This window comes from Pyrgilauda ruficollis, unplaced genomic scaffold, assembly GCF_017590135.1.
Source record: "Pyrgilauda ruficollis isolate IOZ18807 unplaced genomic scaffold, ASM1759013v1 scaffold24, whole genome shotgun sequence".
NCBI classification, from domain to species: domain Eukaryota; kingdom Metazoa; phylum Chordata; class Aves; order Passeriformes; family Passeridae; genus Pyrgilauda; species Pyrgilauda ruficollis.
Window position 1 is genome coordinate 14,371,338 of NW_024523648.1, and position 17,975 is coordinate 14,389,312.

The window sequence follows — 17,975 nt, forward strand, 5'->3', positions numbered from 1 at the left end:
GAAAGGAGGGGAGGAAGAGCGGAGTAACTGCTGTGGACAGCAAGAAAACCTTTTTCGTCCTGCGCAAAGGAGAATAACAACTGGGGTGCTTTTTCTCCTGCTTGTTGGAAGGGGCTGTTTCCAACGCACAGGGTTACATGCGAGGAGGAGAAACTCAGGCTAAAGAATTGTAAATTATTTCGTCTGTCAGAAAGATCTAGACATATTTAAAGTGATTTCAGAAAAAAAAAAAGGCAGAGGAGAGAAAGGCGGAGAAGAGAAATTTGGTGGGCAGAGTTTGAACCAGGTTCAGTCTAGCAAGTCACCTTTCTGCAACTCCTTTCTATGGGATTTCAACTGCAGGATCGCAGTTCAGCACCTTGAAAATGGTGGTTTTCATCAACACAAAGCTTAAATCTCTCATGAAACTTTTCAAGAGAAAGAGTAAGTATAGCTCTGTTTGCTCACTCTGCTATCAGAGTGCTATCAGTGCTTTCCAGTTCTGAAGGAAAGTGCAGGTCCCGTCGGCTTCACTTCTGCTTCCTGCAGCCTCTTTTTAAGCTTTTCTCACTCTTTTAATCGTTTGTCGTGGAGTGTGTGGAGGCAGCCTTGTGAGGGTCTTTAGGACCTCTGCTTTGGGGCACAGTGGCTTTGGAAGTGCTTTGTCACGGTGATACTGAAGGAGCCAAAGTTCTCGGTGTGAAATGGGCAACTCGGTGACAAGGCAGGGTGTGCCGGTGTGTCGTGGCGTGCTGATGGTTTGTCAGACATCGGTCTCTGCTTATGCAGCTATGGGCTTGTATCGCTGAGGTATCTAAGTAAAGTTTGTTCTGAGCCACGGTTTGTTTTTAAAGATGTTCTGGTTTCAGTGGGGCTTTTAAAATCACGTTGATCTTCCTTTAAGTCGTGAAAGACGGACAAATCACACTAGAGAGAGTCATTGGTAAATGTGCACACCGCTTCTCTTGACTAGTTTTGATGACCATTATCGATCTGACGAGCATTAAACCTTAATTTTGCTGTGGCAGGGCTGCAGCCAGACAGTGGGTTTGGCGGCAGGTGTTTCCCTCCTCCTCTTCCTCCTCCAGTCTTACCCCACTCCCCAAACGCCGGTTCGGCCAGGGAATGGTGTGGGTGTCTTTCACTGACTTTAAGTGTCACGTTTTCTGTTAGATGGGGGTGATTGATGGTAGAACCAGGTAGGTTTTTCTTCTCTGTTTTTCGTGATCTAGGTTTGACCTCTGGTGAGCAAGAACGGGGAGAGTGGGCGCAGGCTGAATGTGTATCTGGCCTTGTTGCAACCAGTATGTCTTGGGAGAAGGGGGCGGGATGCAGGACCAAGACTCAAACATGAGGACACCCATTTTCAGACCATTCGAAGTCTGAATCTGATCTGAAATACGTGAGGGGAAGCAGTTAACAACCTCCCCCTCTACCTCAGGTCTTTTAGGAAAGAACAAGCATTGATCTTCAAGCTGTAGCTCTGTTTTGAAGCGAGAGGCATAGCTTTTTTTACTTACGAATACCAATTGTTTCCATCTGAAAGGATCCCAGCAGATGCACAGTAGTGTTAAGGAAAGGGTAATTTTTCAGATGACAGAAGGCTGTTGCATGCTTTTTACTTCTCAGTTTTACATACCTCCTCTGCTATCACAAGGGCATCAGACAAACCACAAAGTGATGCCACAGGCCGTGCTGCAGCAAAGGCGGCAAAGGGAAGATGCGGAGCTGACAGCGAGCCTGGGGGCAATGGAGCAGTGGCAGCAGGGCAGGTGCTTGGAAGGCAGCACATCTGTAGTGGCTTTTTCTGCTTTGGAGAGCTAAAAAGCAGGGATGTGCAGCATGCTGGCTAAACGCCAAAGAGTGCCTGGGGGATCATAAAATATGACCCCCAACCGCCCTTTTTCTGTTTACAGCAGGGTAGAGGGATAAGGCTGTTCAACTGTATAAGTTTTTATTGATGATAAACTCAAAACAAAACGCAGTGGCTGTCTCTTGGGAAGCATAAATGATAAACAAATCTTGGCAATGTGTGCTTTGGCTGTTTCATTGCTAGACTGTCTGAACTTGAGCAAGGTCTGTGTTTTATTTTCATGTTTGTATTGAGTGCAAAGAGGTGGTCAGAGATAGCCCTCTTCAGTGCTGTTGTGCTCTGAGCAGTATTTGTCCATGGAGTTGCTTTTGTTTATATCTGTTTTCCACTCATGACAAAGGAACATAGCTAATTTATTTGCCTCACTGGAATCTTGTTTCTGGTGTGAGGAAGCAGGAGGTCAGACAAGGTTGTTTCCCAATAAAAATGAACCTGTTGTCATCTCTCATAAAGGCTGTCATATTCCCAGGGGCACCTTTGAGCCGAGCTATTCTGCACTGCACAGCACCTGCCATGATCAGGGAGAGGAAAACTGATTTCTTTTTGAGCAGTGGGAGCTAGAGGGGGGGAAAATACATAGTTGCAAGTTTAGAGTAAATAAAACAACAAATATAAGAATGGGAAGAGCAAAAGGTTTTCTACAGTACTAATTTTAGAGTAGAAATGTAAGGAAGGGTTTTTTAACTGTCATGGAGGTTCTAAGGAGTATTTTGGTGGGTCTGTGGTGGCAAACAATGCTTCTTTCATTTTTAGATGATGTGTGGCAAACTTACATGTGGGATTTTGTGATAGAGCTATCTGCAATAACATCTCATTTTCTTATTATTGTGTCTCTCTGCAGCTGTTTCCAACCTAGATGAAGAGAGTAGATGGACTGTGCACTACACTGCTCCGTGGCACCAGCAGGAAAATGTCTTCCTACCCTCCTCAAGACCACCTTGTGTGGAGGACCTGCACAGACAAGCCAAGCTGAACCTCAAGTCAGTGCTGAGAGGTAAGACACTGCTACTGACACAGACATGTCCTAAAACAACAGTACTTTTTGCCAGTCTTTGCAAACATATCCAAATTGCAGGCTTTGCAAGAAGTTTACTTGGTTTTCTGTACCACATGCAGAACATCAGTGGGATTTTACCCCTCAAATGAGGGGACAAGGGAAAATTACTTTGCTGTGAACACACAAGTAAATGTGTTATCTGACAAAGCACTCTAAAATAGAAAAGTGTCTCTTGGCCTATCTGTTTAGTCTTTGGAGTGTTTCCAAAATGGTACCTTCAATTTCAGTAAGTCCTGAATTAGTCCATTTGTGGAGAAAAAAACGCATCATAGGTGTTTCATCTGGTGCTTTCTTTTGTTGTTGCACAGTGTCATTTCCAGGATTCTGGCTGCTTGTGAGAAGCTGGAAAAGGTGCTGAGGGCAGAAAGGGAAATGGGGAACAGGGCACTCACAAGGACTCCTCCAGTAGTAAAAGTGTTTGCTTGCAGAAGTATTCAGCATATTTTTAAGGCTCAGTTTTTACCCGTAGTACCTTCGCTGGGGCTGTACCTGTGCAGTCTGTCGTGTGAGGCATTGTGTTGTGTCAGTGCAGCCATGAGAACAAAGACATGCAGCTAGCAAGGAGGCCTGCAGAATGTCTGTCCCTGGGCCAGACATAAAGTTTAAAATAACAGTATAATGTTCGTGTTCTGGAAACAGTTAACCTAGATTTTTCTTTACACTGGCTGTTTAACAAAGAGGGTTACCCTGCAAAGAGCCAACTTGTTCAAGTCCCTTTTTGTTTCAGCAGGAACTGCAAGTACTTGATACCTTGCAAAGTTAACCTGATTTAAAAGAATATTGTATTTTTTTTATTTGATTAACATGACATTTCTGCCTTTTAGACTTGAAGAAAGCTTGATTTTGTATGTCTGAATAGAGAAGTGTTTGACAGCCATATTTGAGTTCTCTTGCCATTTCCCCAGTTAATTGATTTTCACTGTCTCTTACTAGGTGCTTTTTGTTATCATTTAATAGGGAAGTCTTGACAGCCAGTGTTACTGTCTCCTGCATGGCTCAGCAGATAGCCTGTGTGCCCTCTATACTTATTACTGGATTAATACATCTGTGCAGTTCCTTAGCTTTGAAACATTTTTTGTTCTCTTGCAGGCACACTTACCAGTCCTTTACAAAATAAAAGTATTTATCAGTCCTTTACAAAATAAAAATATTTGCCTGCTTTAGATTAAAAAGAATACTGATTGTTGTTAGCTTTTCGTGAACATGAACCACTCGCTCTATTTTTTCCTGTTCTCTGTTTTGGACTGTTAAAAAAAACCCCACAAACCTGCACAGGCTAAAATGCACTGATTTTCTTGAGCTTGATCAGAAATGTATGTACTGCAGTTTAATGTTCTGTTTAAACAAATCTATATCTAATATTTGTGTGAAACCAAGTAATATATGCTGCTTCCCCTTCTTACACACCTGGAGTTGTTTTGGTCTGGTGGGATTTTTCTCTGGAGGTGCAGCTCATTATAAAAAAGAAGCTATTAATTACTACTACAATTTGGTAGTTAGCCATTTGTATTAAATAACCTGGCTTGTGCACATAATGTAGGACTGCTTGCTAATGAAGTGAGTTTCAGTTTCATGCTTTCAGAGAGGAGAAACTGTGATGATACTTTTGCCAGATGTCATACTGCTGATTTAGTGAATACAACTCTGCTATTTATTTATTTACTTACTTGTTTAACCTGAAGCTCTTTCCTTGAGCTGTGTTTTTTTTCCCCCTAAGTGCAGTTCTAAAATAACTCCTTGCTGTTGCCTGGAACTGTCCTGAGAAACTACAGCATGAGTAGTATTAAGAGAGGCACTGAGTGAAGTTTTATCAGTTTTACTGTGCTGTTGCTTCAACCAGCAGTGTGAAATCAGGAAGGCATTGGTGCCTTGGAGATTTGAGTTAAAAGTTCTGTATCCAGAGCAGAGTTTCATTCAGTGTAAAAGCACTGTCAGAATTTTGACATAATTTTGACAACTGCTGAACAAACTGCTTTTCCACCAATTTCCTTAGAAAAAACAAATTTTTCTAAAGCTTCTTTAATAGGTAGAAAGGAATTATGTGACCGTAAGGCAGAAGAGCTTGAAGCAGTCTTATGAGAAGCACCATGGGGACTTCAGTTCTGCATGTCTTGGCCTCAGGATAAAGCTTGCAGTTTGCCATCCTTTTTGGTGTTTCAGATTCTTTGGCTGAGGTAAACTGTGGAGCAATAGGACAGCTGTATGTGACCTGACATGCTGTGTGGGTGGTGAGGGAAGAATGACACTGGATGACAAAATGCACTGTATTCTGTGCAGAAAGTGGCATGAATCACTTTTGTCTCCAAAAAATGGTGACAACAAAGGGAAACTGGAAGGAAGTAGAACTAAAGCAAATATATTTTTTGCTTTATGCTAAGTCAGAAATGAAGCAGTATGTATGTACAGCAGTGGAGAAATATGAGGGCAAAGGTATTTAAATGCCTCCCCCTCTAAATTTTTGGGGTTATGAAATAATTTAAAGTTTTTAAGAATAGTTCAGGCAAGCACTACTCAGAAGGCATTTGTGTGTATTTAATCCTATCTTTAGAGGAGGTTGGGAAGGAAGAAAGAATTTCTGGTGGTCCCCTTGAACCTGATAACAAAGTCATGAGGACTAAGTCAGCAGGTATTGTTCAGACCATCAAAAGACAGATTTGAAAGTTCTTGTTCATATTATGAGAGCTGATGTTGTTGGTAGATAGCAGCTATAGCAGCTTGAAGACTATTTATTTGTTTCTACACACGGGGCTCCTCTGGAAGTGGAAAAGGAAATATAAAACGTAGGTAACAAATAGTAATTCACATGTAGAGCACATTTAAATCACCTGTCAAAGTATCAAATGTATAAATTCTTTCAAAATAATTCAAGCAAAGTATTTTCTATCAAGGTATTTTCACTCATCTAATAGTAACTAGATGGAATCCTGGCTAGCTTTTAAGACAGTTAGTGCAAGGGCAAACTGTTCTGGTACGATTTTAACAGCAAATTCTTTACAGTGTGGGTCTAATAAAAAATAATCTAGTGAAATAAATAGGAAGCTGTCTGTTATTTATAATAAACTTTTAAGTACCACTTAATTCTGCAATTAAGCAGAAGCTAATATTGCTACTTAAATTGGTTTAAGGATAAAAAGTTAGAGATATTAAAATAAATAGTATTTAGCATGTCTTGAGAAAATTAAGTACACTGCATGCTGATCTCTGCATACTTGTTCAGGAAGCAGTGTTGTGTTTGGAGGAGGAAAAGATCTTAATTAATTTTTGTGCAGCTGATTATTTTACTTTGTATATTATATATTGGTATGTCCCCTGCTTATCAACACTATGGAAATGTATGTGACAGTAGATGTTGCATCGGGAGATATTTTAGGTTTTTCCCTGTGAACTAGGCTTTTATAATTTTGAAATTAAGGGGAAATACTGTGCTTTTCCTTTATGAAGCTACTTTCAAGTATAAGTGGTGAGATCTTTTATTTGAATGTGTTCATAACTGTGGTAAAGCTATTTTAGGCATGCAGGTGCTCTGCTGCCCTCTGAAGTTTTAAGAAGCAGTATTGTCCAGTAATCTGAATTAGAAAATGAAGCACCTGGAACCTGGAAAGTTTGTGAGGCATAGTCTGTCTATTCTTGAGACATATAACCTATATGTAACCTATACTAAAATTTAGAGTTGTTATTGACTAAAACCAGTGGCTTGGTGTATTAAACCCAGGCTGTGTTACTTCATTTTAAATGAAAGGTCTCAGTGGCTTAATATGATGGCTAGGGAGGAAGAGTAAATTCAGCTGCACTTCTCAGTCATGGTAGCATTGCAATTTGATTTAAATGTTTAGAAAATGATGCAGTTCTTGGGTTGTGGTGATAGATACAGTATTTCTTCTTAGTGTCTTGTTTGCATTGGATAAAGTAGACCCTCATTTTCTTTGGGGAAGGAGCAGGACCATGGGGTGTCTGCTGAAGCAAATGCAGTGACACGTGCCATGCAAGATGCATGTTTTCTTACCCCAGGGCCAAGCTGCTCTGGCTGGCCTTTCCTGAAACCCTGTCCTATATGGCCTTTTCCTAGTGTTTTCACGGGCACTTCAGAAAAAGGCGTCTCCCAAAATGCAGATGTTCAGGTAGAAACAAAGCAGTATTAACCACTAAGGAGTCTTAATGTGACTCTGTGCTTTGTGTCACTGTTGTGTCCTAGGAATTCATGAAAACATGAGATGAAGACGACAGATGGGAAGGAAGAGCTGAGGCTCTGCATGGGGCCAGGATCCTCAAATCAATCCTGTTCCCTTGCTGTGTGCTCTGCTCCAAGGATGAGGGACTACTCGACTTGGCTAGTCTCATGTTGTTAATGTCTGCTGAGTGTTTGAGCTAGCACTGAGAGTCTGGTCTGGGCAGTAGCAGAGCTGTGAGTTTGATGTTGTTCAGAGTGGCATTGTTTCTTAAGGCAGGCTGTTGTCGGTGCTGAAGGGCCCAGTGCCACATACTGCACATACTGTTTCCTGCTGTGTTCTTGGTCCATAAGGCCGGGAGGTGGGCAGGGTAGCCTGTAGAACAGCTCCCATCCCTGACACAGTGCATTGACAGATCTGGCTCATTGCATGGTTCTGTTTGAGGGACCAGTATCTGAAGAAGTCTCTGAACTGCAGTGGTCTTCAGCTGGGAGCACAGATAGAACAGCTGTAGTACATAGCAGTGACACAAATATTTGGCAGTAGAAGTAAATTGAGACTAATCCTCATTTTGTGAAGTGTGTTAGACTCTAAAATTGACAAGCAATAAGGCGTGAAGCATGAAGATGGGAAGGAGACACAGCACTGTTCTAAGTGTTGCTTTATTTGACTACTTGGGGTGTATTTTAAGTGTGCCTGTTTACCTTCTGAGCAGGTTTGTGACATCAACAGTGTGTTACAGGTGGAGGTCCAATGTCCTAAAAGGAAAGCCTAAAGTTTAATCTGGAATGCATTGGCCTTGGATAATCTTGCAAACTATGATGAAGTGAAGCAAGAGAAAAAAGAATTCTTACCATGTACCTGAACTCTTAGGTTCTGTTATTTTTGAACTATTCTAAATTCTCCCTCAAATGTGGATATATATCAATTTCAGTGATGGGAACCAGAGCAGGGCATCTATAGTGGAATTTCCAAGGGGCACTTGTCTTCCAGTTCCTGCAATTAGCAATAGAGAGCACTTTTGATTTAAAAAAAAAAAAAAAGAAGTGGTGGAGTGCAATCTCCACTGTTGGGTGTTGTAATTTTTTTATGAGTTGGGAAATGACAGAAAAAAAAAAAAAAAAAAAAGAAGCGGTGGAGTGCAATCTCCACTGTTGTGTGTTGTAATTTTTTTATGAGTTGGGAAATGACAGGCATAAAGGGCAGGGATGGAAACTGTATTAATGTTAAAGGTCAGACACAGCTAGACTGAAATGATACCGGGCTGTTAGGAGATACCCAGCTCCTGAAGAGTGTTGTGGAGACTCTCTGCACAGTTGAAGTTGCAGATGAGGAGCAGTGTCTTGTCACACACTTGCTGGTCACTGCCCAGCCTGGTTGTCCTTTCCAGCAGATAACAAGGTGTCGCATATGTACTGGGAAAGGTGTTGGTGTAAGTAGTGGGAACAGTCCACACGCTTTCATTCCCTTTTCAGTCTGTAACTGCTGAAACTTCCTGCACAACTGCCTGTACTTTGTGCCCTCCCCCCAGGGAAATTGTGTTGATTCAGGCTACTTACATAATATAGGGCTCGTTGTTCCAATCCCTGCGATGATTCATTTATTATCTCATCTTCAGAAGAGCTGGATTTGGCTGACTCTAGCTTCTGTTTGGCTTTGTTGGCCAAATTCAAGGAATGTATTTAAGCAGCAGTGATTGAAACACTTGATTTGTTTTCCAGAAGACATCTGGTTAGCATTGTCAAATAAAACAGGATTTAAGTAGTTAGTCATAAAGCCTCTATTATGTCTTGCTTCAAGACCCTCCAGACAGGTATGTGTTTAGCCTTTGTTTTCTCAGTGCATCTGCCAGATCACTGTTCAGATGAGCAATATTAGGGTCAGACCTACTAGTCGATAATCCTGCTGAGGAGATTATGGACTTAAAATAATCTTATGTTTCATTAAATAGCTGCAAAATAGGGGGAAACCACTTCATATTGATAATAGCTCTGGTTCAGGTTCAGAGAGATGTCAAGATGTGTACTCCCTACCAACTGGAAACCTTAATGAAGTAAAAGGCCATTAAAGGCTAGGAGTAGATCATATGTTCCTGAAAGGCCATGGAGCTATAAAATCAAAAAAATAGAAATCAACTTATTTATAATTATTTTGGTTCCAATTGTGAAGTTACTATCAGAGCTTCTGCTCATGTATCCTGCTTTTTTTACTGTTACTGAATTAATTCACCGTACATTTCTTGATGGTTTTGGCCACGTTCCATACTCCAGCTGCCCTTTCTAATAAGGAATTTCAAAAAGGAAATACTCCAATTAAGCAAAACAGAATTTGACCAAGAGGCTGCACTGCATGTGTTTGAAAGCTGGTCTTGTGCTGCAAAATTGAGCTACTTGGAAGCATCTAGGTGGCCTATTTTTAGGTTTAGTTTATATAGTGCAGTGCTGAGTGTAAAAACATAGAGTGGTTATATGTAGATTGATTGCATGATACACATGAGCAGTGAAAGCAATTCCAGTGAAAGGGCTTAAAGAAGATAACATTTGTTTCAAAATAATTTTTTTTAAACTAATGAATGTGTTTTTTTAGGCAGCTATACCTGATGGATTATTAAACCTATTTCAGATCCGTGTCTTTAGTAAAAAGAATAAATTGAAACTGTTAACTCTCCGTAGCAGTTATTTAAGTACTAGGTAAAGCAACTTCCGTCACAAAGAATACTGAACTTTCAGTTGATTTCATTTTTGCTTTTCTTCCTCCTTACTCTCTTAGATTTAGGATGTTATGTGCTTGTTGGCAGCATTTGAGATAGCTTTACATTTAAAATGTCCTAGGAGAAAAAACAGTGAAAAACCCCTTAGTATTTTTACATTAGCTGTGTTCAGTTGTCTAAGAAACAGCAAATATCCATAAAATATGCTAGAGAAAAAGCAGGGAGTGTTATTTTAATGCAAGCATTAAAGATGGAAAAGGCGGCAAATACACTGTTATACTGAAGACATCTTGTCACCACTAAATGCAGTCGTATAAGGCACTTGCAGAAATTTAAATTAATTTGGGACAAACAGTGATAATTATTTTGAGCACTCCCTAGTGACAGCTTGTTAACAAATATAATTTGTCGTGGCTGTTGCATTTTGGTGCCATTAGAAAGGCTTTCTCTATCGCTAAATCATGCAGATCACCTGGGGAATTAAAGGTTGGTATTAAATGTATTTGTTTTTTGAAAGCTCCAAGAAAGAAGGGAAAGATCAACATGTTTGCATTTACTTGACCCTGTTAACAGTATTTTGACATTTAAGAGTTCCTTTTAATTTGGATCCTTCTTAAATACTTGCATTTGATTTAGACCTTTGAAAATAAATCTGTGCAATTGCTTTCCTATAATGTTGCACTCCCAGGCCCATCTTTGTGCTGCTTTAAGTGTCTGCACAGCTGAGCCCTGAAGCTGCTTGGAAGGTTGGGCTTCTCAGCCCAACTGGCCTCCAGTTCCATGGCAGGACATGCTTACCAACATTTGTGTGGAGGGGGAAATAGACCTAACATAAATACATTTGTTCACTTTCAGTAAGACTTTTTTAAAGTCACCATGCAGCATTCTTCTCCGTCACAGTCCAGCAGCCCTGTGTTAGCATTACCTTTGTCCCATTGGAGCCCAAGACGTCTTTGTTTCTGGGTTAAGCATCTGTCCTTAAAAGCTACCTGTGTGGCTGGGCATGGCTACTTACTCATGAGACAGAATATACAAAATAGTCTTTTAAAAAGTCTCATGGACCTTTCAAGTTCTTACTCATCAAGTAAGACAGCTTTGAAACAAACAACTAAGTTTTGCTGGTGGTCTTTTTGTTTGTTTTGCTACTTGCCACTTTAAAATGGTGCTTTTGGAAGAAAATGTGTTGGTACCCGTGTTCCCTGTCTCTGGATTTGTCTTGGGCTTTTCTGTATGTACTGATAAAAGATACAGAAATATCAGTATAAAACTGCATTCTGGGGCAAGGGATGGGAATAATAAGGTGGTTGGCTGGATTGACAAAGGCTGGTACTAGCCAGAGCATCTAGATTGAGCTGTTGAGCAATTGAGAAGTTTTTTCAGCTGGGTGGCAACAGTACTCCATCTGTTGAAATCCCTGACCCGTTTTAACTGGGAGTCTGAACAAAATGGTGCACTGAATATATCACAGCTGAAGTTTATGAACTTGCTTTGCAGTCAGCATTGGTTACAGTTCAGTGGTTACACAAGTGCATCATTGCTGTGGCTTTACAACATATTTTAAAGCTTTGATATAGAAGCTGTCTCTGTGATAGTCAAGTTCTGCAGATGATATGGGGATTTATACATTTAAAGAAAATGGGACATGATCCAAGCTGAGTGAATTTTTGGGAGGAATGTAAAGTGGTAGAGGCAAGCTGTCTGTTGCATATTTAGATCCAGGGACAAAAATAGGTGCTGTATTGGAGTTAAATTGGGCTGCTTTTTTTGAAGTCATGTTTAACTTGAGATATTTGTGAGAAACAAGATTGCCTTTGTACAGCTGAGCTTTTATATAGCCTGTCTCATCTACACACAGAGGACTCTGCATTGTTAACCCCAGTTTACAAATGAGGGAACCATAAAGAGGCACAGAGTGAAAGGTAGTAATTTCAGTTGGATTTACTAACCAAAGAAACCTTTGAACTATGGTGTCTGTTTTAATTATAGTCCCAGGCATAATAATTCTCAACAAGCTCTTTATCTTGAAAAGTTACCTCCCTGAAATTCCCCAGTTAACTGCATAGTCGAGTGTTACCTTGGTTTTATCCATGTCTTACCACAGTGCTGTGAGCAAGCAGAGAGGCAGCCGTGCCCTTTCAAGAGGTCCTGGTTCAGTGCTCAGAATGTGTTTTGGTACTTAGCACCAGACCATACGACAGTCCCAAACAAAGCACAACTCTGGCTTTTACAGGAGACAACTTTTTGCTTAGTGTTCTGAGAGCACCATTAGGAAGCTGGAGTTTTAGCCTGTGCCCACCTCATCTGTAAAGAACTTAAATTTGTATCTAAATGCAAAATACTTTTAACTTGCAAAAGCACATCATCCATAGAACCCTGTCAAGGTCCTCTTGCCCCTCATGAGATGGGCTTGCAGCATTGGACCCAGCACCAGCCATTACTAGCGTGGTGATGATGAGAGTTAAGGCACGTCAAGTTCTTCCTTAGTTGGATTTATCCTGAGATGCCTTTCTGTATATTCATATGCTGCAGGCAGTGTGTACATACCTGTTTGGACTCTGAATTTGGGAGGCACGTACGTGAAATTTAGATCATGCCCTGTCTGATTGCAGGAAGTAAGTCCTTGACTGGATCTAACCCAACGTGATTTGCACAGATGCAGCAATGCCAGCTCAGAAATCCAGATCTTCCACACCCACGCCTGTCTGTCACAAGCCCACAAGATCTTAGTTGTCTCAACTCAACTGGAAAAACAAATTCAAAGTCTCTATCAAGTAAATTAAAATTATATGCAGTTACTTACCAGTGGTGAAAGTAATTTCTTTTAAAACCAAAAGCATTGATACTTTGATTATTAAAGTGCAGTGTCACCTGTAAAATAAGAGGTAATTTTAAACAGTTTGAGTTTACAAGACAAATGTATACTGTACTACAGTTTGTCTGGTTTTAGGTGAAATTTTGAAAAGCTACTGGTAAGACAGTGTTTGTAGTTGTGACTTAGGGGAGGAACATGGTTTGGGGATATTTACAGATGAAGTTAATACAGTGTTTGAAGACTGAAAAAAACCCCGTTTCTTACTCTGGGGAGTAGAGTGGTTTTCCAGTGATATGTGCAGTGATTGGATAAATGTGTTTTAATATACGAGTCAGCAGATTTATTTCTCTAGTTGACAGTTTAGCTGACTTGAGCAGTTAATAGCCTCTCCACAGTAAGAAAAAGAAAAGAAAAATAGAAAAATACAAGTTACAACATGAAAGTCTCTGCCAAGAAGGCACCCAGACTTCAGCTGAGATAGTTTTTCAAGCATGCAGATGAAGCTGTCAGCTCATCACATGTCCCTTCTTGCTGACAAGGAGACTGCAAGAGGTGATATAAAAGTAATTGATGTGTGTGCTGGTCTTTCCCCTTTCTACATCTGTACCTGGGAGTTTTTGTTTCAGCAGCTATGTCAGTCAGGCAGTGCATCTACTCCTGGTCCGACTTACAATTTATTTTCATCTCTTTGGATTTAGCAGTTAGTCTTGAGTTCCAGGTCCTGTTCTTGCATACAGGGCAAATTTAGATGTTTCCAGGATATGATTTTCCTGTATTTTCATTGCTTGACCCATGCAAGGGGATGGGTAGTTATTCCAAACTAATTGGAGCTATTAAGATGTCTGAATAACTTTGATGCCAAGTTTCTAAGTTTATGCTAGTCAATATCATAGTACTTTAATTCTTTAACTAGTGCCTTTGCTGGTTACTAATAAAATTTACAAATGTAGATTTAAATTTTTTTATATTAGCCTCTTCAGTATATGCTTGTGAGAGTCTGCCTGAGTGTGTACATGTGGATGTAGACAGCTATAGAGCTTAAGGCCTGATCCTGCAACAGTCATGTGAGCAGTGTTTGCTTACAGGAGCAATCAGAGTAATCTCATTAGGGCTACTTTAATGAGTGATGGGTGCACTTTCAGGCCTGAGACCTGAAGGACTGGTCCAGGATGGTGGCATAAAGCTGTGGCTCTGTGCTCTTGCTAGGGCTTTGCCTTAGGGAGAGGTCTCAGGCTCAGATGGGCTCTAGGCATGGAAGCCAGCACCTGGAGGCTTTTCTCCCTGCAGACAGGTATATATGGGGCACACTAATACTGGCAGGCAAAATAATTGTTTTATGAAGAAACTTGTTATAAATAACACTTCTTCATAACACTTCTGCACAGTTCATTTACAATAAGAAAAATACAAAGCACAACTTCTGAAAATAACTGAATCCATGTCGCTCTGACCAGTTCTGCTTCTGACAGGGTAATGCATTTTCCTTCATAAAAAACTTCAAGATATGGCAACAAGTTTTATGGATAGGAAGCTCAGCAGGTACAAAACATTACCAAAGTTGGTTAAAGGATAGGAAAAGAGTCAGTGCATCCGGTCCCCTCCCAGAAAACCCAGCCTTCCATCTGTCATGGCACAGTGTGGCGTGTAGGTCTGACAAGGTAAACATTGATCCTGCTTTACCATGGTAATACCATGTCAGACGAATTACTGAGGTATCAGTACTGTGCCTTCTGTTCACTCCCGTGATTTGTGCCTCAAATTATTGTGCAAGAATATGATTTCAGTTGTTGGAAAAGCAGGAAATTGTGCCTCTGTGTTTGACACTTGTGTGTGTTACTGACTCAGGGGCACATACAAGTTCCTTGTATGTAATAGAGAGATCTGGGCTGAGAGGCCTCGGAGGTATTTTCATACACTTGGCCTGACAGTCTGTCACAAAGGCCGTAAACTTTTATATGGAGAGGTTGAGTTATTCACAGCAGTACTGAATTCAGTGTCATGGCTCAAAACTGGTGCAGAATTGCATATGGCTGCTTGAGCCTTTGCTCTCAGTCTGCTGCTGCAGGTACCTGCCTGTTCCCTGCTTATTTAACAGCAGGGAAGAGAGCAGAGATGAGTGATGCACAGGACATGTCCCCAGCATGCTTCTGTCTGATGCCAAGATTCAGCAAAGGCTACAGTACTGCAATCCTGAGCAAATACATGAGTATCTGGGTATATAGCAGAGACTTGGGCGTGATTGTATTGGGCACTGACAGCTTTAACACATTTGCTTTGGTTGTGTCTCCCGAAGGCCTGTTCTAATAACTGTGGAAATGATGAAGGGGCCCTTAAAAGGGCTTCGACTGCGTTTCCCATGCACTTTCTTCACGCTTAACTAAAACCACCCCGTGAACAGCAAGACACAAGGAAAAATTTCAGGAAAGATTTCGTTTTTTAGGAAGGTTTTCATTTGTACCACATAAGTGGAAAGAAATTAATATATAATCTAATGACAGTAATTTTTGAGCAATGCTTCTAATACAGAGGTGGTTCTGAAATTTAATGTATCACTAGTATAGAAGGAAAACAAGAACTAACCTATGGTTTCACCCAGCCAGAAAAGCACTTAGAGTGCAGCAGAAGGTGACAGGCAATGTTCCTGTGCACTTAGCCCCAGAAGCAGTCAGTCAGGAGATGAAGGGGAGGGAGGTAGCTTCCGACTTTTGAGTTGTGGCAGTACCCAGTGCAGCCACCAACTGCAATTGCCAAGGCACTGACACTTCCCTGATTTTCCTGGAATTATTGTTTGTGTGAGCAAAATTGGTTCATCTGGGGCATAATCATATTTTTGCAGTTTCATATCAGATTAATGTGAAAATTAGCACTTTGAGCTTGTGTGCAGCATGTGCTGCAGATTTGGACTGGCAGGCACATTCTCAGGGCCGGGTGTTCGTGTCCTGCCTGATGCAGTGTCCTGCGGTCTGACCTGGCAGTTCTTTGGTGGAAATAAGGAAACACTGTGCTCAGTTTTGTATGTTGTATAATGTGGGAAATGGCAGCCAAGAGAGTGTATGTCCCCAATTTAGCTGGTGCTAATGTATTGTCATTCTTTAAAATGAAGATTTTTAATAACTGGAACTGGATGGATCCTTCTGTTACCGTGTCAGCTTCAGTACAGGCATCTCTGAAATAACATGCATAACCGTAAGAACTTTTTCACTTGGTGTATAAGTAGTGCTCTTCTCTGTTTGGGGCTGTCAGACTAGTACAATTTATTGCTTCTCTGGGAAGAAGGGAGTCTTTCCAAGAGTAAGTATCTGGAGTATTTCCTAGAGTAAGTATCTCTAGCTTCTTCATTGATATTTTTTTACAAAAATAAAACCCCTGTATCTGAAAAATATGAACCTGATTGCTTACAGCAGACTATGTGCACCTCTAATCAGAGCAAGGAGGTGGAGGGGAGGAGCCTCTAGCTACAGCAGTTTTTAGACATCAGTTGCCACCCTTGGTTTGGCAGTGACAGTCCCTTCAGTCAGGTGCAATGTTTGACCTTGTGTTGTGCTTGCAGGTTGTTGCAACATGCAGTAAAACATGTCTGCCTAAAGCCTCTGATGAGGTTTGTTGACCTTGGGTGCCATCCACAGTGTGTGTTTTCTGCTGTGCTGCAATATGTGCAGTTACTGTACATAAAAAGCTGTTCTTGGGAACAAACCACCTTTTTCTTGGTTGCACCTAGCAGGTTTTGGCAATTTCGGCTTTATCAGCAATAATAAAGCTGCTGCAATAGCTTCTGAAGTTACATGGATTTTGTGTCGTGGACAGGTGGGAGGTTGTGAGCTTGATAAGCTGACAGGTTGTTACTGGCGGTCCACTTGAACTTCTGTTGGACTTGACTCCTTCAGCATTAGTTTCCTTAAGTTTTTGGAGCTTTTCTGGGCTTCATGAGGTGCATTATTCATCATCTTCACCTTCTTGGTTAGGAAAATAAATAAGGTCAAACAATTAAAACTAGAGCATTCATCTGTCATGCACCAGAAGAGCCTGTTGCCTCCAGAAGAGTCCTGTGACAACTGTGACTCCATGGGAAGCCCACACTGGAGCAGGCTCCTGGCAGGCTCTGGGAATCCATTCCCAGATGGAGAAGCCCAAGCAAGAGCAGATTTGCTGGCAGGACTACTGACCCACAGTAGTAAACCCACACTGAAGTAGACTGTTCCTGAAGGACTGCACCCATGGGAGAACCACTGCTGGAGCAGTTTGTGAAGAACTGTAGCCCATGGGAAGGGTTCACATTGGAGAGTTTTTAGAGGACTGTCTCCCAAGGAAGGAATTCCACACTGAAGCTGGGGAATGACCTCCCTGAGGAGGAAGTAGCAGCAGGTGCAACATTATGAACTGATCATAACCCCCATTCCCCATCTCCCTGCGCTGCTGAGTGGGCAGGAGGTAGAGAATTGGGAATAAAGTTAAGCCTGGGAATGAGGGGATGAGTGGGTGGAGTATGTTTTTTAGGATTTGCTTTACTTCTCATTATCATGCTCTTATTTTGAGATTTTCTAAATCAAGACTGTTCTGCCTGTGGTTTTAACTGGTGAGTGATCTCTCCCTGTCCTTTTCTCAGGTCATGAGCTTTTTGTTACATTTTCCTTCTCCTGCCCAGCTCTCTTCAGAGGAAGAGAGTGATAGAGCAGCTTTGGTGGGCATCTGGCACCTAGCCCAGGTCAAACCACCATAGGGTTTTGTTTTTGGGCCATGCCATGATGTCTGTTTTTGGAGAGTCACAGGAGTGGCTAGCAAAGACCCTAAGCCTCAGTCCAAAAATGGGAAGAAAAATAACTGTGTTCTTATGCACCCCTTAGGTTGTATTCATGTTTGTTTGTGGTGATTAATGATTCTTCTGAAGGTAAAAGTTGCAGTGTCTAAGTTGACAACTTCACGTGTTAACCCGTGCTACAAGTTGATGCAAGTCTTTGGGCTGTCTTGCTCTGCCACAGTCTGCTTAGCCTGTTCATTTGCAGCTGAAACCAGTGAACAGCCCATCAGGGTGGTCACATCTGTGAATGTTATGTGCTGGATCTGGCTGGATCCAGTACCAAATTTGGAACGGCGGTGGAGGAATTTGCTTTGCTGTGGTTGCTGACAGTCATTTTTCACCCCCCTCCTGAAGTTCAGCAACAGTTTGCCAGATGTGCACAATGTCAGCATGCTCACACACGTGGAACGGGTAAACAGGGTTACCAGCCCTCTGAGCCCGAGATACAGCCATTGATTTGGATCTCAAAACCCACACTGCCACTGTTGGTCCTTGAATTGAGAGAGAAGGAAAGGTTCCTGCCATACTGCCCTTTTGGACACATTAGCGGTACATAGGCAAGGACCTAAGTCCGGCACCAGTG

General features: G+C 41.5%; 1 protein-coding gene across 1 annotated transcript in view; it reads left to right on the forward strand.

Moving 5' to 3' along the window:
* Positions 1 to 17,975, forward strand: part of NHSL1 (NHS like 1) — a 177,048-nt gene that overhangs the window by 123,775 nt on the left and 35,298 nt on the right. The window contains exon 2 of the mRNA XM_041470099.1: positions 2,694 to 2,846. Within this exon, the coding sequence (XP_041326033.1) occupies positions 2,694 to 2,846 (153 nt within the window). The remainder of the gene's footprint in view (positions 1 to 2,693; positions 2,847 to 17,975) is intronic.